The following is a 23,818-nucleotide window of genomic DNA, read 5'->3' as shown; positions in this document are numbered from 1 at the left end:
AAGCAGGTCATGCGTGTATATATCTCGCACGCGATGGATTCGGGACTCGAATGAAGGGCATCGTTAGCAGCAAGTCTACCCCTCGAAGCTTCCAGTTTTTGCGGCTTTGGTATGAGCCATTTGCGAATGTCGCGCGTGTCATATATGTCTCATTGACTCGTTCGGTCGTGGTCCGTTAATCGCGCAGGCGGTCCGAGAGGAGTTCGAGGTGCGGTCGCGTGCTCATGGTGCCCCTTAGGAGCTATTTCGAGGAGACAGTCAGCTGGAATGGAGGACACCGGCGTTGATGAACTTCTCCAGAATTGCGGGCCAATGTACGGGGTAGAGTCGATTGTTTTGAGGGACGTTTTGATGAGGATAGTTCAATGAAGCGGCGGTGGAATGGCTCAAATGTTGGTGAACAGGTGGCTGATCGGTAGTCGTAGATTGTGCTGCAGATTGACACATGCAGGTGGGTGTTGTGGTGGTGTGTTGCGCAGGAACAGGAGCTCAATGGGTGAAGCTGCAGAGTCGACGGGGGCCTGATGTCACCGAATTTAGTTTGCATCTGACACTGGATGATTGGCCCAAGCGACCACCACCGACACTGTCCCAAAATTCGCTCACCTTCTCCTCCTCTCACTACTACATAAACACCGCTCGACACCTGCGACTGAACAGCCGCCTCACCTGTACAATTGATTCATCTGCCAGTCTGCCGTGAGTATCGCCCTTCCCCGTCGCCACCGATTCACCCGCCGCCGTCATGTGCGCGGCCAGGCACGAGACGACTTGCGCCCGCCATAAAAACTTCGCACTGCCTCCTCCTTCCTCTCCTCCACAACACACAACAACACCCACTGACTCACTCGCTGCAACAGATTCGGCGCACGTCTGGCCTCTTCACGACCCTCGATTCGCCTTTGGTCCTAGTCAAAGGTGCCCCATTCACCATTGCCTTGTCGGCCTGCTTTCGAGTCATCAGCCAAGTTGCCTCCCAGCGCCCGCACCGCGACATCCTCAACAACAAGCCCCCTCCATCTCCTGGCGTCGCTAGAAGAAGAGTCTGATTTGATTTTCCACCTGTTCCAAAACAGCCCCCAGTCGCCGCCAACATCTCAGCTGCCGCATAAGAGCTTCTCTGGAGCTCTTCCCTCCCTCGGGGAAGACTCTGGGCACCGCCACCCAGGACTAATTCGACTGGGTTTCGCGCCCTTCAAACCACCTTAAAGACCCCCCTCGAACACACCGATCCATCCAATTACAGCTATTTTCCTCAACAAGGGAATGGCACCTAGCGCAACCGACATCATCACCAACAACTACGACGTCTTATCGTTGAAAGACAAAGACTACGTAGACACCATATCAGTCTCCGACTACGAGAGCGGAGCTGAGACTGTCAAATATGGCGGGAAAACACCAAAGGAGATGATTGGCGCTGCGCTGCAGAAGCATATTGATACGGTTGATCCACAGGATTGCGAGCCAGGCGACGAGGATGCCTTCTTCGTTGCGGATCTGGGCGAGGTCTACCGCCAGCACATGCGCTGGAAGCAGCAGCTCCCACGCATCACACCGCACTTTGCCGTGAAGTGCAACCCAGATCCAGGCCTCTTGCGTCTGCTCGACAAACTGGGGGCTGGCTTTGACTGTGCCAGCAAGGCCGAGATCGACCAAGTCCGGGCTATGGGTGTTGATCCAGCGCGCATCATCTACGCCAACCCATGCAAGACTACGAGCTACCTCAAGCGCACTGTCAAGACGGGTGTCAAGCAGATGACGTTCGACAACACCGATGAGCTGTACAAGATCAAGCACATCTATCCAACAGCAGAGCTCTTCTTGCGCATCTGCACCGACGACTCGGCCAGCTTGTGCAGGCTGAGCAACAAGTTTGGGGCCAGCATGGACAAGGTGCCACAGCTGCTTGCACTCGCAAAGGAGTTGGGCCTCGACGTTGCTGGAGTCGCCTTTCACGTCGGATCCGGCGCATCTGACCCAGACGCCTTCCGCAAAGCTATCGTAGACGCTCGCAGTGTCTTCGATCAGGCAGCTGTCTTGGGATACCAGCTCCACACGCTCGACTGCGGTGGTGGCTTCACATCCGACACATTCGACGACATGTCTGCTGTTCTGGCTGAGGCCGTCGACAAGGAGTTCCCACCTCATGTGCGCATCATCGCAGAGCCAGGACGTTTCTACACGAGCTCCGCCTTCACCCTGGCTTGCAACGTCATTGCTCGGCGCACGGTTGAGGCTGACAACCTGGGTGGCAACACCAGCTACATGCTCTACATGAACGATGGCGTCTACGGCAACTTCTCGAGCATCATCTTCGATCACCAGCATCCCGTGCCACGAGTCCTGCGTAGCCAGAGCTGCGTGGATGGGTACAAGTACTCGACGATCCCCGAGTCGCTCGTTGATTCTGGCTATGGGTCTGACGCCGACGGCACGTTCGCTCACCCTCGCGAGAAGAAGGCCATCACCTACTCGATCTGGGGTCCGACCTGCGATGGTATCGACTGCATCTCCAGCGAGTGGTACTCGACCGAGACCCTCGACATCGGCGATTGGCTGTACTTTGAGGACATGGGCGCGTACACGATGTGCTCTGCTACCAAGTTCAATGGGTTCCCAGACAAGCACAAGACCATCTATGTATGCAGCGAGCCGGCTGCGGCTGGATTCGTTGAGCCATACACGCGGGTGTGAGGTACTTGCATGGGTTAAGGAACGAGGTATTCGATAGAAGGGAGAGGGTTAGGAACTGCACTTCTTGGTTTCGATATGGTATAGACGAATGGGACTCTCAGGAGCCTACAGAAAAGTTTTATTGTTTTGGTTGGTATTGGGTATTGGAACCTAGCCGATAGAGAGAGGAGAGATGAAATGCGAGTGTAATGTCTTTGTTATTACTTCTTTACCCATCCATCTCTCAGCTTCACCGCTCAACCCCCATCTCAAACCATGTGCATCGTTATGACAAAGGTTGAACCCATGCATTCCCAGTATTTCGAGTCATCCGTTCAAGCAACGAGCTTGGTCCCTCGCGTGTGAGAAGCAGGATTCAGCGTAAGACGAGGCGAGACCACAAGAAAAGAAAGACAGGGCAGTAGCAGATGAACTCAAGAGGTACAAAGTCCATTCATATTCTTTCGATAATCCTACAAACAAATTTTCTCGGTTCTCGTAGTCCTAATCGCATCATGGTATCTCAAATAAAGTGTATAAACAACACAAGTCGTATCGCTCTCGCTCGCTCTCTTTTGTCGCGTCGTAGTTCGTTCACATCACATCACACATTCTCATCAGTCGACTCAATCAAATATAACAAAGGTTTCAGCCCCGGACTTTTCATCACGCATCACAATAGTACAAAAAAATCAAACCACAAAAAGAAACCGGTCGGTTGTTCTTCCTCTTCCTTGTCTTCGTCGTCGTCTCAAGCAGCCACCAACCTCCCCGCCACAGGCAGCGCCGCCATGCCCACTCCCACGCCCATGGGCGGCATCGGCAAACTCTGCGGCCTTCCCACCTCCTTCACAGCCTGCGATTTGAGGTACTCGATGGGATTCGAGCGGTTCCTGCGATGCTGGGCGGCGCGTTTAGTAGCGAGTTCGACGAGGGATTTTCGTTTCGACATGCGTTTCGTCGTGTTCGAAAGGACAGAGGAGTCAGGACGGGCGGAGACATTGCCGTCTTCTTCTTCCTCGTTGATGTTGGAGAGGGAGAAGGAGTCGGCCGTCTCGGAAATGATACGGCTGAAATGCGTATCGATCATCTCGGCGACGTCGTCGCTGCAGACGGAGGAGTACGAGGTGCGGATGCTGCTGTCTCTTCTGCTGCTGCTGCTCGCGACGGAGATGTGTGGGAGGAGGGAGAGGTAGGTCCTTCGGCAGTCGCTCAGGGACATTTGCTGTTGGGGCGAGGTGAGGCGTTCCGCGAGGAGGCGGGCGACGGTGACGCGGTGCGCGCGCAGCTGGCAGAGCTCCCACGCCCATAGGTGTTTCTGCATCAGGTTGTGGTCGTTGGCGAGGCTGGATTTGAAGTAGGTGGGTGGGTGGTGGCCGGTGCAGGAGGAGGAGGGGGAGTTGTGCCGGAAGGTGAAGCCGCAGTGGTGGTTGAGGTTTGCGGATTGGAGGTGGCGTTCGAGGTCCTTTTCGTTGGCGAAATAGATTCGGCAGTCGTCGCAGCGGTGCCGCTTTTCGTTGAAGTCCATACTGTGCGAGCCGATGTGTTGGGCGAGGGAGTCGTCGTCCGAGGGGAAGGACTCGCCGCAGAGATCGCAGGATTCTGTTGCCGGGGAGGAGATGGGTCGGCGGAGGAGTTTTTTCACGTAGGACATGGTTTGTTCTACGACTTGGTCTTCTACCTCGTCGTCTACTTTGGAGTCTCGCGAGGCTGTCGTTTTCAGATTCCAGGAAAGATCGCCCTCGTAGATCCAGTATTGCTGTGATGATGATTGAGTTGCTGAATCTCTGTACGCTTCGTCGATTTCAGGTGCTGGTGCCATCGAGGCCTGAATCATCCCATCACATCCACCGAGGCCACTTGCTAGGTGCTTTGGAAGGTAGTTCGCCGGGAACTCCTCACCACACTCGGGGCAAGCCTCCTTGTTATCGTTGTGCCGTTGTTGGACATGTCTCTCCCGCTTCTCCTTCGTCTCGAACACCTTATCGCAGGTCGGGCATGGGAACTTTGAGGTTCCTGCACAGGCTTGCACGTGCTCTCGAAGGCGGAAAGATGTGGAGTATGACTTTCCACACGAGCAGCAATATCGACCAGATGGGTCCTTTCCCAAGTCACAATGTAGATGCCTCTCCAGGACTGGTGGGGTGTATTCCTCGGCGATGCCGGAATCTCTCTTAATCGACGACTCTCCAGATAGTAGCTGGGCAGCTATGCGGTGGAATTCAGCCGGATCGACATTCTCATCAGTGGTTGAGAAGTGAAAGCCCGGAAGTAGGATCGATTCATTGGGCTCGTTCGGTGGTGTTGCCGGCATCAGACTCTCCTCAGAACAAGTCGGCGACATTGTCAGGCTCGGCATCTGGTTCCTCAGCGGCCAATTCTCGTCGTCGTAAACAAACTGTTGCTCCTCCAGTATCAAACCATTTCGCTTCGGCGAGCGAGGAGGGGAAGACATCTTATCGTAGCAAACAAGACAGACAGAACAAGAAACAACTGGACAGATAAGACGAAAGGCTTTCGTGGGAGGGTGAGGTCAGGTCGGTGGGATGACCAGCTCGCTGACGCCGAAGCAAGGGAGCTCATCCAACAGGCAACCCAATCCACTCGAGGCAAAGTACGTCGGCGTCCGAGACGACGAGTGGTGGGCGGTGGTGAGGGAGTAAATAAGAAATAAGCCGTGGTCCAGGAACAATCCTACCATCGTCCGTCATGCTCCGCCGCGAAAGCACGCACGCACGCACGCACGCACGCACGCACGCACGCACGCACGATTTGCAGGCCTCGTCGCCCACGGACGACTGGCCTGTGTGCTCATCCCCAGGATCGGGAGTGAGGTAAGGTTCGTCTATAGAAAGACTAGAAGTGCCGCGTGCCATGGGAACAGGCATGGATCAGGTCGAAAGCGGGCGGGCTGGCTTGGAGGTGTGAGACAGATGACAGCAGCAGAGGTCGAAAAGTCGGCTAGCACGCTGGGCACTCAGGCCGCGGGCTGGCGTGTGGTGGGTGGATGGAGTGAGCAAAAAGAAGGTTTGGGAAGATCAAGCCTCGTGCGCGTCTGCTGATCTCGACGCACAAGTGTCTTGCATCATCCACGGCAGCGCAGGCGAGGAGCAGGGAGGGGGGGATGCCGGCCAGCCCATTCCGCGCCCTGCCAGTCTCCTTTCTGCCACGGGCGGCGGCGGTGGTGGTGTGGCAGAGGAGGTGGAGCTGGTTCGTCGTCGGCATCGAGCATCAGTCAGACCTTGAGAGGCTGAAAATAGTAGGCTTGCGTGTGTACTGCGTTGCTGGGTGCACGACTCGAGACTGCACGTCTCCTTCAATCTGCGCTCTGTTTGCGCACCATGTGTAGCTTTGCCGTTGTCTCTACCTGGTTACTGCTTGCGCTGGAGGCCGGAGTCAGCTGTTCCCTTCTGTCTCGCGCGAGGTCAACGGCTGGCGTTATGGAGGCGGAGGTGGTGAACACGAGCGGTGCCCAGCCCAGATCTTCGATGCCGTGTCTGGAAGAGGTGGCCGCCGCGGAGAGGGCGCTTCCGTCGCCTGCCATGCACCAGCCCTACAATGGCAAACGCAGCGATTCGCACCGCATCTGGTGGTACCATCACGAGACACTGCCGTGTGTCATCTGCAATCGCATCCCCATCCATACCACCCTCGCAACACATCCTCATCTCCAGCGACTCACACACCCGCGACATGGCCGTCCGAAAAAGAAGACACCTCTTGTTGTCTCGCCCTCCCGTTGCGAGATTGTCTGGTAGCGAGGAAAGTCTATCGTTCACGCCCGCCAGCCGAATGGCAAGTGGAGCCTGCCGTTTGGCAGACAACAGCAAAACGCCTCTGATGTCTACCCCGTTCTGACCTCGGTTTGGGAGACCCGAGTATCGATATCGATATGCCATGCCATGCCACATCCGTGACGAAGACGGCCTACGTCAACTTGCTCAGTGCAGCGCCTCCTGCCATTTCGCACTGTTCAAGCAAACAAAAATACACTCGCTGGAAGTACGCGGCTGTCAATGCGGCTCTGCGACTGTCACAGTATCCACCCTGCATCTGCCATCCTCATGACAACCTCCTCCCAGCATGGGAAAGCCTGCACAACGACGCAACAGTTTGCCTGTCCTCCGTCCGGTTCCTGAAAACTGATACCGCCCCCAACCAGCCAAGATCCAACCCGTCTCCCGAAACGAGTTCGAGTTCGAGATCGATCGAACACAAAACAGGTACGTACCTCGTGCCTGGCCTGTCGACATGTTTCACTCCTCCTGAAACCCTGCCTCGATGGCTGGCCTTGCCCAGGAACATCTCTTTCATCGTGCTGCACTGCAAATCTGCGGCTCGTTGAGAGCACTCTCCACGGGAGGCACTCTTCACAACTTCTCTGAATAGAATAAGCTCGTCAAGCGGCCTGATTCCTACCCTGCCGTGAAGAAACCGAGTGGATTCCTCGCCGAGGGCACGGTCGGGTAATCCGGTGCAGGAAGCCGGCCAAGAGGTTGAGTTGGCCTGGAGATCGAGTCAGGCGTCCTCCATCGCAACTCCCCTCCATCCTCAACATGATAAAAGACCTCGTGAACTGTGGTCCGTATAGTCGTTATCTTCCAACGGCCATGACAGCATGTCCATCCACTTTCTCGCGTCGGAACCGTTTCCAACAGTGCGAGAGAGCTGTTATAACCGTTGGATCTCTTAAGATGGCGATGGTACAAACTCCATCGCGAGCCAACGGTCATGACAGCATGCCAGCAGTTTTGGACAGACGTCCCTTCGGGTTCTCTTTCCCACTGCTAATGTGACGTCGTCGATGGATACTGACATACGGTCAGGCGATGGGATCGAACGATTGAAAAGAGCTGATCGTCCAGTATGTCCATCGAAGAAGCATGGCTCTACAGAGGGTAGGACTGCTGCAGCCCTCAGGGGGCGGAAGACCTCAGATTGCTGCACACTGTACCGGCGATGGATTGCGATATTGTCGCCATCACGACACCATCGTTGTCGTGGACGACCTCCTCGATCGCGCGATCTTGGGAAGAAATGTCTCTGCCCGCGTGTAGCGAAAAGTCCTGCCGCGAGCGACGGCTACCGCAGAACGTCGCATGAATGTTGTACCTCTCGAGAGTGCTGAGGCGTCGATTCACGATAGGATTAACGACCAATCCTCACCCAGTGGACGTGGAACGTCCTCACAAGTCGACGAGATCGTGATGCACCAACGTCCTTCTGTCTTGGTTATTCGAGCGGGACAGGACATCAACATGCTCGTCACGACTTCAACCTCGATGTGAATCATCCCCCCTTTCTTCAGTGAGTTCTCTGATTCCAGAAGCCAGTGAGTGGCAAGTACTGCTCCAAGGCCAAACTCAAGGCTCGAAAACATCACACCGATCCAGCGAAACAAACCCAAAAACACCGCAACCATAAGACCCCATATTTGTGGAATGCATTCGACAGCTCGCCATACACAGGCTCAGGCATGAACGGCTTTCGTCAATAATCGCGTCGGCAAACTTCTTGGAACCAATGCCAGGCTACACGCCCTACTTAGTAGATCATTTTCGGAGTTCGCGATGCCTATCCATATACGCTTCAGAGTCGTATCGATGTCTGTACTACTGCGAGAGAAGTTCAGTGAGCAAGTGAGATATCTAACGGGAGCAACATTGAGTAATAGGTTTCCGGCCTTCTACTTACTTGTCGCCACATCTAATCTGCACCGTCCTGTTCTGTTCGGCCTGTCTGTCTCTCCCTTACGGAACGATACCGCCTGGCAAAGGTAGACTTGATGGAATACCTCGTACTTGCTTCCGCCTATCTTGTCGACTCTGGTCTCAAGCGGTCGAACTCCCTAGGTATTGAGCTTCGTCTGTCGACGAGCCAAGCTTCTTTTGGTCACGATGGGGGAGACGAGGTGCTCTGATGGCTAGATGGTTTTGAAAAAGGAGAGACGAAACGGGCAGATTTGAAGGATGTCGGATTTCTTTTGATAGACTGTCGATATCATTCGCTCTCAAACTGCACGTCATACTCATGAACAAACATCGTTCGTTTTTCATCAAAAACATCATCATCACCACCATCTTCCCCCCTCATCCCACATCTCCTCTTCAATGAATATCCACCGCAATCTTACTCGTCATAAACTGCCTGATATTCGGCAAAAACGCACAACACACACAACTAATTGCCCCAAACGGAATCGTCGTATACCACACATACTTCAGACTCTCCGCGTACGCCCACTGGCTGGCATACTGCGTCGCGGCGACCATCGCCTGCGTCGCGCCGGGAACCATGGCCGCCGCGCCGGGGACCTGGGAGGCGTAGGCTTTGACGAGCTCGACGGTGAGGGCCTGGTCGGCGCCGTTCTGGACCGCGGCCGCGCCGACGTAGGCGGGGAGGTTGGTGCTGAATTGGTTGAGGAAGACGTTGAAGTAGATGGCGGTGCCGATGGAGCCGCCGAGGAAGCGGACGGAGAGGGAGAGGGCGCCGACGGTGCCGACGAATTCGTCGGGCGCGGCGTAGAAGGCGAGGGTGAGGGCGGGGACGACGAGGGCGCCGTTGCCGAAGGCCGAGAAGGTCGCCATTGTGATGGTGTAGACGGAGTTGTCCGGGGTGGAGTGTGCGAGGGCGCCCGTGAAGGCGGTCATGATGGCGGCGCAGATGAGGAACATGGTGCGCACGTGGCCCTTGGTGTAGGACATTAGGTAGGACACTATACAGGCGCCGCCGAGGATCGCCCAGGGGTAGCAGAGGCCGCGGACGCCGATGGTGATGGGGTCGGTGTTGAAGACGTATTGGAGGACGATGGGGAAGAAGCCAAGGATCTTTGGGGGAGGTGGGTCAGTATGGCTGGAGGGGTTGAGGAGGTTGAGGGGGATACTTACGGAGTAGAAGTCCATGCCGGCGACGAAGACGATCACGTAGGCTAGGGCGACGACGCGCTGGCCCTTGAAGATCTTGGGGGGAACCATTGGGTAGGGGTGAAGACCGTAGACTTCCCACAGGGGGAACGCAACGAAAGTCATCAAACCGCCAACGATGAGCGGACCCAGAGCACGGCCAGAGACCCAGGGGACTTGATATCCACCAGCTTGAAGTCCCACAAGGAAGAGCGTAACACCAACGATGGAGAGGAACGCGCCAATCCAATCGATGCGCTTGATGATATCCATAGTCGTAAGGCCGTCGTGCATGTGTCGTGGTGGTGGCTTATAGCAGAAGAACAGCCCGACCATACCGATGAAGTTCCAGCCTCCCGTGATCATGAAGCACCAGCGCCAGGTCGAGGCTCGAGTGATGAGGACGGAATAGAGCAGCTGAGGCATGAATGGTACAATGGAGAAAGTGACGACCGAGAGGGTCACGCCTCGCCATCGGACAGGGGTGATCTCCGCGACACTGTAAGAACAGTCAGCCACCCCTCAAACAATCCACAGGAGAAGAAATAAAAACTCACCCAGCCAGCGCAACCAACTCACAAATCCCCGCCCCAATCCCCCCAATCGCCTGCGCACTCACCGCAGCCCCAAAATTCTCCGCCGTCGCCTGCACAATACTCGCCAAAATCAACATGAACGTCCCAAACAGACACACCCAGCGCCGGCCAAACAGATCCGTGACATAGCCCACGAAGGGACAGATGGCCGCGACGGCCAGCGTGTTGGCCGTGATCATCCAGTTGCCGAAGCGCGTGCCGATGGTCTCGGAGATGGCGGTGAGGTTGGAGGAGACGAAGTAGAGGACGATTTGCGAGCCGACGTAGACGAGGCAGAGGGAGGCCACGGCGATCATGCGGGTTGCGGTCCAGGGGACGTCTTGGGCGTCGGTTTCGTGTTGGCGGAAGCCTGTGGGGGCTTTTTCGAGGTCGTTGCTGCTCGTGGTGTGCGCGTCGGCGAATTCATCGTGGGAGTGTTGGTGTTGGTCTGTTTTTTCGTCGGCGAGGGGAGGGTCTGTGGTCGCCATGGTTGGTGGGTTGGGGGAGCGCGAGGCTCTCTTGAGCTGGAGGGGAGGTATTGTCTTTCTTGCTGGTGACGAGAAGGAGGAGGAGAGTAAGAAAGCACTCAAGACGAGGAAGAAACACAGCTCTCAGCTCCCAAACCTGAAGAAAACGGACAGCGCTGATCAGCTATATACATATGTACCCAGGCCAGCCAGACAGTACAGTACCCATCACGCGGCAATAACGTGCCGCCCACATGCTGAAAGTCTGTCGACGGATACATACCAACCAACAACAAAAGCTGGCATCGTCCACGAACGAATGGGCTTGCAGGAAACGACCAGTCGTCCAATCTCGTGGCTCCGGTAAAGAGCAGAAACGGCTGTCGACCGTTCGAAAAAGGAAACACACTTTGCCGTCGAAGGTGTTCCCCCCGCACACCCGCAAAGTGCTCTCTGGGGAAAGGGTGCACGGTGGAGGGTTTCGTCGATCTCCACGAGACGCCGCTGAACGTAGAGGCGGTCTCGATCGCTCCACGATGGAGGTGTATGCATGTACTTTTGTTCCTGTATTGTCCTCTCGTTAGCTAGCAGACCTCACCTGCTGGTGACCGCAGAGAGTGTTTCGTGATGAAGCTCCTCTTCCTTCCATGGTTGGCAATGAAGAAGTCTACAACACGACTCTGTCAATCATCTCAAGGAATCAACACCTCACGGGAATAACAGCATACCTCTCATCATCATCATCATCATCCACCACACCTCTCTCCTTCGTCTCCAGACTCCACCACCACCATTGAATCCTGTGGCGCGCTGGGAGTGTCTCGCTGACAGGAGGAGCTGAAAGAACCGCAGATCCCGGGATTGCCGTGTATACCGGCATCCTCCTCCAACAAGTCATGTGCTGCTACCTACCACCAGCAGCCTCCTCTTCCAAATTGATGAAGTGGTATGTGAAGATGAGGAGAAGTCAGCAGTAAGCAATCCTTCTTCTTCCACCCTTCTAGCTCCAAAGGCAATCACGGCACAGGCATTATTCCCACGTGCATGACGACGAGGATACGGCCGCGAAGCTTTTCGTCGCGTGGGCGATGTATCGCCTAGAACAGTCCTCGACCCAGCCATGACGACCAGCTTCGTTGTTGTGATAGATCTTTCAATAGATATGGGCATTTTACACAAAACAAAACGACGAGCCCGGCTTCAGCAGTGGCGGCAATTTCCATCACCACGCAGCCAGAAGGCTTTCCCTTAGGTATCATTCCCAAAACACCTCGTCCCGAAGCACCATTCAATCCACCCACCCCTTCCAAGATACGAGAAGCTGTAAGCCGTTACAAAGCCTTTGCGGGTTGCGCCTCCGCTTTTTGATTGTTCAAATCCCGGTCCCCAATCTATACACTCCCAAAAACGCCTTCAATCATGTCATCGTTCATATCGCGGTAGGTCAGATGAGCTTGACGCATCCGCGTGGCTGTCATTATGGCTGTCTCCATACAGCTCGTCCTCTTCACCCAACACAGGAGCGCTGGGCTCGTGGTCTACAGGTGCTGGTCCGGCTGCATCTTCAGGAGGCGCCGATGCTTCCAGTTGTAGTTGCCGTCGTTCGAGCTCTCGCTTGTCGTCGGTCGGCGCCACTATCGTTGTCGTCGATTGGGACGACATCTGTGGCGAGAGCAGGTTGGGGTCTCTGGGCTCATATGCTGGTGCACTTGGCCGGACTCCATTCACATGTGGTGCTCTTTCATATACTGGCGTCCTCGGCAATGGGATGCTGCTCGCAATATCCTGGTTCATCATCAAAGACACGCCATTTGTTGACGGTCCAGCTTGTGTCGAAGGCGGTACTAGAAGCGGGGCGTCAGGTGCGCTTGGCCCTGCAAAATCCCCTGGATGCTGCTCTTCGGGGAGGTACGGTGCAGTAGGGCCGCTGGCACCAGCAGTGGCTTGTTCCTCTTCAACACCAGGAGGCTGACTTGGTAGAAGTCTTGCCTCTGCTCTTCGCATTCGTTCCTTTTCTGGTAGCTGCGATTCGTCTTCCATTGGCGGAACGGGTACATGTACTGGTGGAGGTTCAGTGTAGCTTGCATCTGGGTACGCATACCCGTACTGGTCGTAGTAGCCATTGTTGTAGCCGCCTTGATAGACGGGATACCCATGCTGAGCATACGGGCTGAGATTGTAGTACTGTTGGTCATATCCATGCTCTGAACCATACCAACCATTGCTTTGATATGCCGCATTATTTTCAGCGTGAGCCTGGAGTCCGTTTGACTGCCGCTGTGGCGTTTCTTGCGGTTGCTCCGGTACGACCTCCACTTTCCGCTTTCCTTTTCGTCTTTCACTGTCTCGAGTGCCGACAATGAGTTCGAAAGTACAAGCGACGACACCTTTGTCTCTTCTGACGGTGGCAGTGTCGATGATGGGAGAGCCGTAAGGATTAGTGGCCGACCTTTCTCGATCCAAGTTCTCGCTCGCTTGCCCAGTGTTGATGGTGCTGGCCAAGCCGCCAAGATTTCCCAAGTTACGATCTTGAGAAGAAAGCTTTCCTTGGATGTCAAGCACAACCTCGATGTAGTACCTGAAGCTAATCATAGCCCCTGGTACAGTGGAGATTGTGGGGAAAGCCTCCTCAGGCATGTGAACCCGACCTGTAACTTCGGCTGTGAGGGTGCTTGGATCAACAATCAACGGCACTATCGTTTGGGAGAGATCTTTGCGAAAGAGATGACTTGATCCAGCGCCTGACAAGGATAACCCGCCAAGCCCAGTTACCGACTTCGGATAATAGTCTTCGTACTTGGCTTCCTTGCCCTTCTCAGTGGGTCCTAGAGGGATTGCAGGATGCAAATCGACACGTGCTTGCCGATAGAGAGTGATTATGACGCCATGCAAGCTCTTCACATGTTTGGTGTGGTTGACATGGACTTTCACAGGCACGCTGTCTCCGCGAAGACAGCCTCCCATGAGTGATTCCACGGTGGCCGTGATGGTCCTGGAATGCAATGATATCTTGCTGTTGTTGGCTTTCCCTCCATCGCTCTGTCGAGGGGAGGTCGCGTTGGAGTCTTGGTGCGAGTTGCGTCCATTGCTGCTGAGGTGGCTGTCGAAACTGACCTCACTCGGCGATGGGCTGTGAATGCTCTCTCCAACCGGACGTAAGCTAGGTGACGAAGACGTCTGGCTGTCTCGACGTTCGCTACCTGGTTGGTTGGAATTCGAATCAGTCTTGCGACTCTTCCTATCGCTGTCGACCAGTTTCTTCGCTTGCGTTCTGGCTCTAGTCCTTCGCGAGAGAGGCTCCAATGTGATGGTCCTGGCTTTTGGGGGGTATAGCTGGGAGATGTCTATGCGCTCCACGAGATAGACTTTGTGATCGCATTGGATGGTGGGGGAGATGGTTGTGGGTCTCGTCAGTGTCGCTGTGATCATGTAGGATATCGTTCCTCGTTCAAACTGTAGGAAATATTGTCAGCGCTGTCTTTCTTCCCTCATCTCACACGGGGCAGGCGCACAGATATGCTGCTCGGCAAATCCTTGTCCGGAAACTCGAGGTTGAAATTGAATTGATACACTCCTTCTCCCAGCCTGCCGTCTCCACACACAACCACCTCGTCCTCGAACAGTGATGCGAAGCCATTGCCGAAGTACTCGCCCGACTTGCTGCCTCCTCTCCCAGTACCGATGTGGGCGCTGTTGGTGCGGTAGCCATCGGGAGGCGGGGCACCGGGGTTCTTGTACACCTGCACGAAGCCGTGAAGGCAAACAACGATGTGTGTGACCCGGATGGGCTTCGCAATCGTCAGGTGGAGGGCACCGTTGACGTCGTCGCCGGGGGAGTACTGCTTGTGGGGGTCGTCGACGTGGATGTAGTAGTCGGTGACGTTGCGCGACTTGGAGGAGAAGGGCGAGGTGATACGCGACAGCAGGCGACGAGAAGGCGTGTGAGGATCTCTGGGCGAGGCTGGCATTTCCTCCCCGCCCTACCGAATCGGCGCCGTACGAGGCAGACAGCAGCAGGTCAGCGACGACATGCGCGTTCGCAATCGGCGGGGCGTCGGGGATGCCAAGCGTGGGTCGGAGTGGTGCAGGTCGTTGCAGGTGGGAGGCGCGACGACAGGGGCAGCGACGGGACGGCGAGGGCGCGGTGAGTCGAGGAGGGCGCCACTAGCTGCGAGGGCATGTTAGTGAGCAGCGCGGACGGATGGGAGGGCGGCGGTCGCGGTGGTGCAGGCGACGATGATGCTGATGGGCCGTTGAGGGTGTCTGTCTGGCTGGCTGCTGGCTGGGGCTGTGCTGAGCGGGAACGACGCTTGCGCTGCTGCCAGCTACCGGTACGGCCATGGTCTGCTGTCGCAGTAGTGCATCGTGAAGATCAGAGACGCGATCTGCGCTCTGCCCACAGCAGCCGCCGACGACGACGACGGGAGGTGGGATATGGGGCGGCGCGCACACACCGGGACGTGCAGGCGTCGCAGCAGAGGAGACTCACTCTTAGCAGTATCTCTTGGCGGTGCGGACTCGCATCAAGTGTGCCAAGTCGAAGAGGGAGCGGAGAGAGGAACAAGCATCTGGGGGGTCAGCCCATGGGCATCGCTAGTCCATCGTGCTAGCTGCAAATGCCAGTTTTGGGGGCTCCGCGAAAAGACTCACTTTTAGTACACTGAGTGGTGGTTGTGGTTGGGGGAGTCTTCTGGTGCGGATGAGCTCTCTTCCTCGGCGTCCATGGAGTAAAATACGATCAGCCACCATGGCCCCGGCCTCTGTCCCTACCGCCCAAGCAAACGCCGTCCGCACCGCGTACGCCGACCACGACTGCTGTCTGCTCTTTGTCAGAAACCATGCGAAAAACCCTCCCACTGACCAAGCACCTCCTCCAGCAGAAGCTTTCAGATCAAGCTCGCTCGTTCAATGCATTGCGGAGAGACTGGGCGCCAGGCGTAGGGCTGCTGCTGAAGCTTTTCATCTGCGTCTGCGCCATCATCTCCATACTTCCACCACCTCACAGGATCGCGAGCAAGCCCGAACTGAGGTATTGTAGCCTGTCTCTCGGATCAACAAACCATACTGTGCCATCGGGTCAATTCATTGCACGGGCCGTGAGATGGAAGCCGTCAGTACAGCGCGGAGCAAATGCCGCCGAAGCTCATCCGACGCCGAGAGCTTCGTACTCTCTCACCATTCTTTCGTGATGAGAGTTGTACTTGAACAAGATGGGCCATCTTCCTTTTTGAATATCGCCCTCACTCGGAGGTTCACCGTAGCGCGAGTCGCGAATCAGACACTCGAGCTGACCTAATCACTGACGTCCATCGCGTGCTCTGGCGATGGAGGGGTCGACAGCTCGTGCTGAGGGGCTTAAACACGCAAACAACCTGGAATCATAGAGCTGCTTACAAACGCCATTGAGAGGTAGGAAGCAGGTATAAGACATCTCACCCACTCCTTCAACCCATTGCAAAAAGCAGCACATCAGCAAAACTCAAGACCATCCATCATGTCCCACAACCTATACACGTCCGAGACGCCAGACGACGTCAAGAACGCCAAAGGCATTCATCTCGTTACCCAGAACACTCCCAATGGCCAGGCTGTTCAGATCTTCCTCGAGGAGCTGAAAGATGCCTATGGTCTGGAGTGGACTACAACGCTGATCAACATCTCTACCAACGTTCAAAAGAGTGACTGGTGAGACGAATTCATACACTTGTCGTGAACCAGAGGCTCACACATCAGCAGGTTCCTCCGCCTCGACCCTAACGGTCAGTCAACGCCACACTTCCTCGCATTCACCTACTAACTTGTACGCCCCACAGGCCGCATCCCCATCCTCATCGACAACACCCAGTCCCCGCCTTTCACCGTCCACGAAACCTCCGCCGAGCTCTTCTACCTCCTCAAATTCGCCGACAAGCAAGACAAATTCGGCTTCACCAACGACCTCGAGCGCAACCAAGCCCTGCAGTGGACATTCTTCTGGCACGGCAGCGGAGCCCCCTACCAAGGCCAGGTCAACCACTTCTCCCGCGCCGCCCCCGAGAAGATCCCCTACGCCATCACACGCTTCAAGAATGAGACGCTGCGTGTGTATGGTGTGCTGGAGATCCACCTCAGCGGCAAGTATACCGGTGAGCCGAGGGAATATCTCGCGGGTCATGGCAAGGGCAAGTACTCTGTCGCGGATATCAAGACTTGGCCATGGGTCAAGGGATGGGAGAGGACTGGTTTCACCAAGGAGGAGGTGTCAGCATTCCCACACTTGCTGAAATGGATTGACCGCATCGCTGAGCGACCAGCTGTACAGAGGGGTATCGGCGATGCGTATGTCCAGTCGTAAGCTCTTTCCTGGGTGAAGCATGAGCTGGGATCGCATGCCAACGATCAGAGTTAGGTCGAAGCTATGATGAGATCGATGTCGATGTAACGTCGCGAAACACAATGAATGACTGTGGACAACTGAGAACCGTCAATTATATCACACATCACGCAAGCCAAGCGCCGGCTTTACAACCTCCCTTTACGTTGAGAAGAAAGTTGTCTTGTACATTGGCATTTTTGAAGCAGTATCGCAATTGCCGCGAGTCGTGTGCGATCAGCTTACTAAATAACTTCTCTCAAATCTCACCTGCAGTAGCCCTTGTTCAAACGACGACGTTCCTTTCCAGTGTTATTTAATCATGGCGTTCGACTTGTTCCCCCGTCCTCGCAACGACCAGACACGGTCCGTGCGCTACGCTGGCGGACGTCACTTCGGCGGAGAGTTTGAAGGGGCTCATCTGCGCTCTTCTACCACAAAAAAACTGCATTCCAAAAGTCAGTCGCATCGCGAAGATGACTGCAAAATCTCTACCAGCATCATGGAATGCCCCATGTCTTATGTTTCCCGCCAAGAAAGATGGGAGCGGGATGAGTTCGCCTCAGCAGAACTGCTGACCAAAGGCGAAAATCTAATATCGCCGAGCTGACTCGGCGAATTCCACCCTCTTATTCGCGACGGTGGACAGGGCATTCCTCATTCTGTACAATTAGCCCTGATCTTTCACCGAGTCTTTCTTCGAGATACCGATACGGACGAAATGACTGAGAGCGTTGCTCGGCGAAAGCACAAGCGGCCGCGACCGCAGACTTCATGTGCGGTCTGCCATCGCCGGAAGGTGAAGTGTAATAACGAGTTGCCTTGTGGGCCATGTATAAGGTGAGTCCACTCTGACTCAAGCGAGTGCCATGTCGCGGTGCCTTGATCCCGGAGACCACGCGGCTACATGCTCTTTGCCGCCACTCCTGTTCCTGGCCAAACGGAAAGGGGCACATCCAGCGTTCACTAACGCATCACTAGGCACGGCTGCCAGGATGAGTGCCGATTCGATGGTATACCAGCCAGAAATGGGCAAAACGGATCAGCAGGACTACAATCAAGTGCCATCTCAACCACTCCGAGTGACAGTGACCAGCAAGTATCACCCGGTCAACAGCTCGATGAGAATGATGTCGAAAGGCTGCCATTCAACACACAACAACCAGCCCCACCGCAATCAACCGAGAGGGACCGCTCGCTACAATTATTAGACGAGACGAGTCACAGCACTCAAACTCAGCCTTTCCACTCCAGACTTCCCACACACGATTGGATCCCGCAGCAGGGTCCCGTGCGTGGGCGAACCCACACGCTGTGGCTGTTGCGGACATTCGACCCACTACTCGTGTATATGGGGAGAGACCGGCTCGGCGAAAATCCCATCAATGAGGACAACACTTGGATGAACAGGAACCGTGAGCAGGAGCCGCTTCCTCAGGCACATCAGTTTGCTGGATCAGTCTACGACAAACTGCCACCATCAGAGACATGCCACGAGCTTGTGGCGCGATACTTTGACACCTTCGACACGGTCTATTCAATCATCAACCGTAACATCTTTGCTCCCTACTACAACATCCTATTCTCCGACCCCAAGGGTGTACCTATCTGCTTCGTGATCAAGGTGCTCGTCATGATGGCCATTGCGAATACTACTTATCCACCTGATGAGGCGCCAGTCTCCAAGTCATCGATAGCAGAGTGGATGGATTTGGCCTCGTCAGTACCACCCTCAGCACTGGAGGCGGGCGACTTCATGCTTCATACCGCCCACATCTTCACCACATTGAGTCTTGCAGAACAACTCCTCAAGCTCGATGCAACGGCTGCTTACATTCGCTCTGCCACATACGTTCGGACCGCAATGGTGCTGGATCTCCATCGGGTCGAAGTTGCAAGTGAGAAACGGCGCGTGTGGGAGGCAATCATGGACCTGGATCTTCATGCTTCGTTGGCGGCGGGCGTGATGCCTGCGTCGCCGTTGCCAGCGGCACCTAATCTTCAACCTTCCACGGTCACCTGCATGTATTCGAACGACAACTCGGAAGACCTTTCTGACGTCCTGCCACGATCGCTACATGTCCGACACAAGATAGTGACTCTCCTGAACAGTGAGAAGCATCTCCAGTTCGAGCAGATAGTCGAGCTGAGTAGCGAACTCACAAAGGCCATGGCACCTGTCTCGACCTCGGACAATGTACCACAACATCGAAAGACCTTCCTCTACCGCTACCTATCCTTCACATACGGACGCTTCCTAGCAGCACTCCACCGGCCATTCTTCCTCCTCAGCGACCCAGCATTCTACCTCTCCCGAACCATGATCACCCGCCTAGCGACGCAATACATGAAAGAAATCATCGCCGTCTACAACAAAAAAGCCGGCTCCGACCCCTTCGCCCACCTCCTCATCGGGCACGGCATCATGTTCCGCAACGAACACCGCCAAGCCCAAATGGCCATCTGCTACGAAATGCTGCGCAGCGGCGACGACACCGGCGATCTCGACGTCCACGCCTTCCTGAACTCCCCCAGCGAAGGCAAAAGCGCCGTCAAGAACGTCTTTGGACAACTCCTCGGCATCGCGGAACCCCGCGTGAAGAAGAAGGAGATTCCCGAGAGTTCGTTCTTGATCCCCGCCATGGTTTATGCGCATATCTGTGCGGTGGCCAGGTTCCCAAGGGACTCGGAGGGGTATGCGGAGGCGATGGCGCATGCGGCGGTGGAGGCGGAGGCGTTTTGTCCCCCGTCGTCGAGGGAGCCTAAGCCTGTGGTGCCGGAGAATGCGTTTTAGTCTTGCTCTTGCCTAGAAGGGGTGTTTCGACCTAGCGCTGACGAAGAAGGGACCTACATCGGCTGTTGCAGGTGGCATGAGCTGTGTACTTAATAAGGACAAGAATGCGAATGTAATCATTCGAGCAAACAAGAAAAGCTACAGAATTTCCCTGTCTGTCCCGTGCAAGCTCCCAGCAAGGTCTCCACTCTTTCTTATGAAGAAGCCCTGACTTCACTTTAAGTCCATCACATCACGAGCGAAAAGATTGACAATCAAATCGAACCTCGCACTTTGGTTCCATACCACCTGCAATTTAAAACCTGCGATCTCTCCCCTCGATAAGCCAGGCGACACCAGGAACAAGGAAATCCATCAAGCAACATTTACTCCATTCACCATGCCCGAAATCCACGTCGTAGCAATCCTCTCCCCGAAACCCGGGAAAGCTGAACGTGTATGTGATCACCACCTCCTCCCTTCACAGCACCTCACAGCACCGTGTTCCTTTCTGCGCACTCATACACATCCCGCCCGCACTCTTCATTCACCACACCTCTCTTCCCAGTCATCCCGATCACCCCGTCCCCTCCCCCAACGCACCCCCTCCGCCCCTTGCCTCCCCTCCCTCATGTCGCTAACATATCCCAGCTACTCACACTCCTCCAACCCCTCCTCCAAACCGTCCAAACAACCGAACCCCAAACCCTTCGATACCTCATGCTTCAAGAACCCACCACGTCCTCCTCCTCTGAAACCACCTCAGAGCAAGACATCGTCTTCATCGAGAAATACGCCTCCCCCGAAGCCAACGAAACCCACGTCCAAGGGGAGAAATTCCAGCAAGTTTTCCGGGCGATTGCCGAGGAAGGGTTGTTGGCGAGGGAGATGGTGCTGAGGAAGGGGTTGGTTGTTGTGGGGGGTTTTGAGGGGAGATAGGCAAGCGGCAAGGGAGGGGTTGATTAAGTAGTAGAGAGAGTGAGGAGTAGAGGGAGGGTGGATGTGTGTGGGAGAGAGAGAGGTGTCTCTATTATTTCGACACCATCGAATCGATACGCCTGAACGCATTCTCACCAACCGCATCTCCATGATACAACGCCAGCCTGGTCGTCCGCCAAAAACGCCACCCAACGCCACCCCAACATTCATCTCCATCTCATCATCATCGCTAATCATCAGTGACAAGAAGTCTGATTACCGTCACAACCAATCTCATCTTCCCTACTCCGCTCAATCAAGAGGGAACGACCCCGTCAACGGCAAATCCAACACACTCCTCCCCACCCACACCTTGAAGTCGCCCGACGGCGTAATCCAAGTCTGGTTGCCCGTATCCCAATAACTGATATCCTTCCTCCTCAGCGGAAACGTCACTTGTGCGGACTCTCCCGGATTAACAGCAACCTTATCAAAGCCACGCAACGTCCTCGTGCCGGGGTTGCGCGAGTTGTATGGCACAGGGATTTGGAGGTAAAGTTGGGCGACTTCCGAGGCGGCGACGTCGCCGGAGTTGTGAATAGTCGCGGTGATGGTGCCCATGCTTTCGAAGAGGGATTGAAGGCCACCGATGCCGACGTCAGTTCTATTGCTGTTCTGGTTGGTGGTGCCGTTCGTGTAGAAAGGGGCGATGCTCGCGGCGTTGGCCGTGGAAGTGGCGTTTAGGTTGATGTTGAGGGCGGAGTAGTCGAAGGTGGTATATGTGAGGCCGTAGCCGAACTCGTATCTTGGAGTGATGCCCTTTGCTAGGAATGCTCGATAGTCGATGTTCACGCCTTCGTCGTAGTAGCACTGGGGCGATTGAGAGTCATCGTTGCAGGGGCCTTGCAGAGAGCCATAATCTGAGTCTTGCTTGGCCACAGTGTATGGCAATCGCCCTGATGGACTGACATCTCCGTATAGAAGCTGGACGACGGCTCTGCCTGCATCTTGGCCAGGAAGATGCGCGAAGATGACCGCAGTAACATTCGTATTGTCGATCCACGCGTCCACAAGACGAATGCCAGCATTGTGAATCACAACGATAGTGTTGTTGCACTGTCTTGCGACGCTGCCGACAAGATTGTCTGAGTCTTCGTCAGCGAGCCCAGGCCTGTCGAACTCCTCTGATGAGTACTCGTTGATGAAGACGAGGCACGCATCCGAGCTCGAAACCACACTTGGTTCGATGGATGTGAAGTCGTAGAAGATCATCGTGTCATCGTCGTAAGCCCGGTCTTGAAGAGCATCGTACGGAGAGCTCAAGTATGCTGGAGTATTCGAGCCACTGCCACCTCCAACCACAAGCGTTCCCATGGCAGTCTGCGGTGCGCCTTGGATCGGCTTGTTCTGGGCCAAGCTGTTGAGCTGATTCTGCTGCAGTGTCACCACATCCCGATTCCAGGTAAAGTCGAAGGCTCCCGGATTGTATGTCGGATGCTGGATGGCATCGTAACCAAACACCGACAAGACTCGTGGTTTCTTCAATGGCAGGGTGCCATTGACGTTCTTCACAAGCACATGTCCTTCGATCGCCTGCTGGAGTAGTGAATCTTTCGAAGCCGGATCTCGCGCATCGACGAAGTTGTGTGGTTTGAGAAGATCTGGAGCCATTCCAACGCCAATTTCCGGCATATCAGGGTTGTCCTGGCCAAATTGATACCAGGTGGCAACAATTCGAGTGGCCATGTCAACCAAGCGAGTCTTGTTAAGGCTCCCGTCGTTCACAGCTTTTGCCAGTTGGCCTTCGTCCCAGTAATCGCTTGTTGGCATGGCGAGATCAAGACCACCGTTAGCAGAGGCAAGGCCGCTCATTTGAGCTACCCAGTCCGAGACAACGAAGCCTGCGGAGGTCAGCACAGGTAAAGGCCATTAGCGTTCGACATACCTTGGAAATTCAACTCTCCCTTCAGCAGACCGTTCATGGCCTTGCTGTTCTCACAGGCGTAGGTGTTGTTCAATCGTTGGTAGCTGCACTGTAGCGAAACAAGTTAGCAATTCCCAGCGTTTGAACACTGTCTGTGTCCACATACCATCACACATCCCGCTCCAGCGTAAAGCGCATCCTGAAAGGGCCACAAGTACAGCTCATGCATCGTATGATCGTCCACGTTCGAAGACGAAGACTGGGTAGTCCCATCATCACCAGGAATTGGTCTCCGATTGGTTTCCTGCTCATTCGCCAGAAAATGCTTCACACTCGCAATGACATTCTCTTGCAGTCCCCTCACAGACTGTGCGCCCAGAATGCCAGTCAAGTACGGATCCGCGGCGAAACCCTCCCAGAACCTGCCACCCTCTGCAATTCTGCCAACAGGCCCAACCACCGGCCCCAAAGCGACATTGACTCCCTTCTTCTTGAACTCGGCACCCATGAACACCGCTCGCTGATACGCCAACGACACATTCCACGAAGCTCCAATATGCATACCCGAAGAGTAGGCATTGACTCCATCGCTATCGCGGACCCCATTCCCCGCATCGTGAAGACATAATCCAGGAAAGCCGTGCTTCGGGGCCGATCCAGAAAGTCCCACGCAGCCTGTGTTCGCCTTGACGGGATCGTAGCCGATGGTGATGTTGTTCATTTCCTCCAGCGTCATTTTCGAAACCATCGCTTTGGCTTTGTCGTATGACTGCGACCAATTTCCCGCGCCATATCCCTCCGCTAAGACAAATCAACATCATTAGCATATCGCAAACCACAGAAAATCAATAGTCATGAAAGAGATATGTGAAAACCTACGTGATGGCCACACAACCGGACTCTGATACTCCGCCCGCGCCTCCTTCGTATTCAGAGCAATCAGCCCCAAAAGCGGCAGCAGCAGCACCATGACGGCGACGGGGAAGACGATGAGTTTGTGCCGCAGACAAAAGACGGCGAATTTGGATTGTTGCGTGCGTTGCAGGAAAGGCGTCTTCTCGGTCGTTTCTGCCGTGGCGGTTTCCTTCTCGTCCATATGAGGCGAGCTTGTCCTTGTTGGTCTTTACGTCGGCATGTACTGAGTGTGGTGGCGGCGAGTGTAGAGGATCATCTCATGAGCCCGTTGCCCGTGGTGTGTGTATTTCGAGGTTTTGGTCAGGAAGTTTGTGTG

General features: G+C 55.2%; 9 protein-coding genes across 9 annotated transcripts; 5 read left to right on the top strand and 4 right to left on the bottom strand.

Annotated features, from left to right (window-relative positions):
• Positions 1–1,266: 1,266 nt before the first annotated feature.
• On the top strand, positions 1,267–2,697 carry M409DRAFT_52923 (uncharacterized protein; the record flags this gene model as incomplete). Its single annotated transcript, XM_033812212.1, has 1 exon — positions 1,267–2,697. The coding sequence occupies one exon, from the start codon at positions 1,267–1,269 to the stop codon at positions 2,695–2,697; it is 1,431 nt and encodes a 476-aa protein (XP_033669825.1).
• A 730-nt stretch (positions 2,698–3,427) lies between these two features.
• On the bottom strand, positions 3,428–5,131 carry M409DRAFT_20949 (uncharacterized protein; the record flags this gene model as incomplete). The annotated part of the gene is made up of 1 exon (XM_033805632.1): positions 3,428–5,131. The coding sequence occupies one exon, from the start codon at positions 5,129–5,131 to the stop codon at positions 3,428–3,430; it is 1,704 nt and encodes a 567-aa protein (XP_033669824.1).
• Positions 5,132–5,385: 254 nt separating this feature from the next.
• On the top strand, positions 5,386–6,517 carry M409DRAFT_52921 (uncharacterized protein; the record flags this gene model as incomplete). Its single annotated transcript, XM_033812211.1, has 4 exons — positions 5,386–5,510; positions 5,561–5,688; positions 5,753–5,886; positions 6,026–6,517. The coding sequence occupies 4 exons, from the start codon at positions 5,386–5,388 to the stop codon at positions 6,515–6,517; spliced, it is 879 nt and encodes a 292-aa protein (XP_033669823.1).
• A 2,266-nt stretch (positions 6,518–8,783) lies between these two features.
• M409DRAFT_65277 (uncharacterized protein) lies at positions 8,784–10,470 on the bottom strand (the record flags this gene model as incomplete). The annotated part of the gene is made up of 3 exons (XM_033816439.1): positions 8,784–9,503; positions 9,564–10,077; positions 10,136–10,470. 3 exons carry the CDS (start codon positions 10,468–10,470, stop codon positions 8,784–8,786), a joined length of 1,569 nt encoding a protein of 522 aa, XP_033669822.1.
• A 1,572-nt stretch (positions 10,471–12,042) lies between these two features.
• Positions 12,043–14,588, bottom strand: M409DRAFT_20947 (uncharacterized protein; the record flags this gene model as incomplete). Its single annotated transcript, XM_033805631.1, has 2 exons — positions 12,043–14,073; positions 14,133–14,588. 2 exons carry the CDS (start codon positions 14,586–14,588, stop codon positions 12,043–12,045), a joined length of 2,487 nt encoding a protein of 828 aa, XP_033669821.1.
• Positions 14,589–16,114: 1,526 nt separating this feature from the next.
• M409DRAFT_65275 (uncharacterized protein) lies at positions 16,115–16,954 on the top strand (the record flags this gene model as incomplete). Its single annotated transcript, XM_033816438.1, has 3 exons — positions 16,115–16,305; positions 16,357–16,379; positions 16,434–16,954. 3 exons carry the CDS (start codon positions 16,115–16,117, stop codon positions 16,952–16,954), a joined length of 735 nt encoding a protein of 244 aa, XP_033669820.1.
• Positions 16,955–17,693: 739 nt separating this feature from the next.
• On the top strand, positions 17,694–19,766 carry M409DRAFT_52917 (uncharacterized protein; the record flags this gene model as incomplete). Its single annotated transcript, XM_033812210.1, has 2 exons — positions 17,694–17,812; positions 17,954–19,766. The coding sequence occupies 2 exons, from the start codon at positions 17,694–17,696 to the stop codon at positions 19,764–19,766; spliced, it is 1,932 nt and encodes a 643-aa protein (XP_033669819.1).
• Positions 19,767–20,145: 379 nt separating this feature from the next.
• On the top strand, positions 20,146–20,684 carry M409DRAFT_20945 (uncharacterized protein; the record flags this gene model as incomplete). The annotated part of the gene is made up of 2 exons (XM_033805630.1): positions 20,146–20,202; positions 20,397–20,684. The coding sequence occupies 2 exons, from the start codon at positions 20,146–20,148 to the stop codon at positions 20,682–20,684; spliced, it is 345 nt and encodes a 114-aa protein (XP_033669818.1).
• A 291-nt stretch (positions 20,685–20,975) lies between these two features.
• On the bottom strand, positions 20,976–23,683 carry M409DRAFT_20944 (glycoside hydrolase family 3 protein; the record flags this gene model as incomplete). The annotated part of the gene is made up of 4 exons (XM_033805629.1): positions 20,976–22,564; positions 22,609–22,696; positions 22,754–23,388; positions 23,467–23,683. 4 exons carry the CDS (start codon positions 23,681–23,683, stop codon positions 20,976–20,978), a joined length of 2,529 nt encoding a protein of 842 aa, XP_033669817.1.
• Positions 23,684–23,818: the final 135 nt, after the last annotated feature.

The sequence above is a fragment of the Zasmidium cellare genome, assembly GCF_010093935.1.
Source record: "Zasmidium cellare ATCC 36951 unplaced genomic scaffold M409scaffold_11, whole genome shotgun sequence".
Classification (NCBI taxonomy): domain Eukaryota; kingdom Fungi; phylum Ascomycota; class Dothideomycetes; order Mycosphaerellales; family Mycosphaerellaceae; genus Zasmidium; species Zasmidium cellare.
Note: the sequence above shows the minus strand (reverse complement) of the source record. Positions and strands in the feature narration are given on the sequence as shown.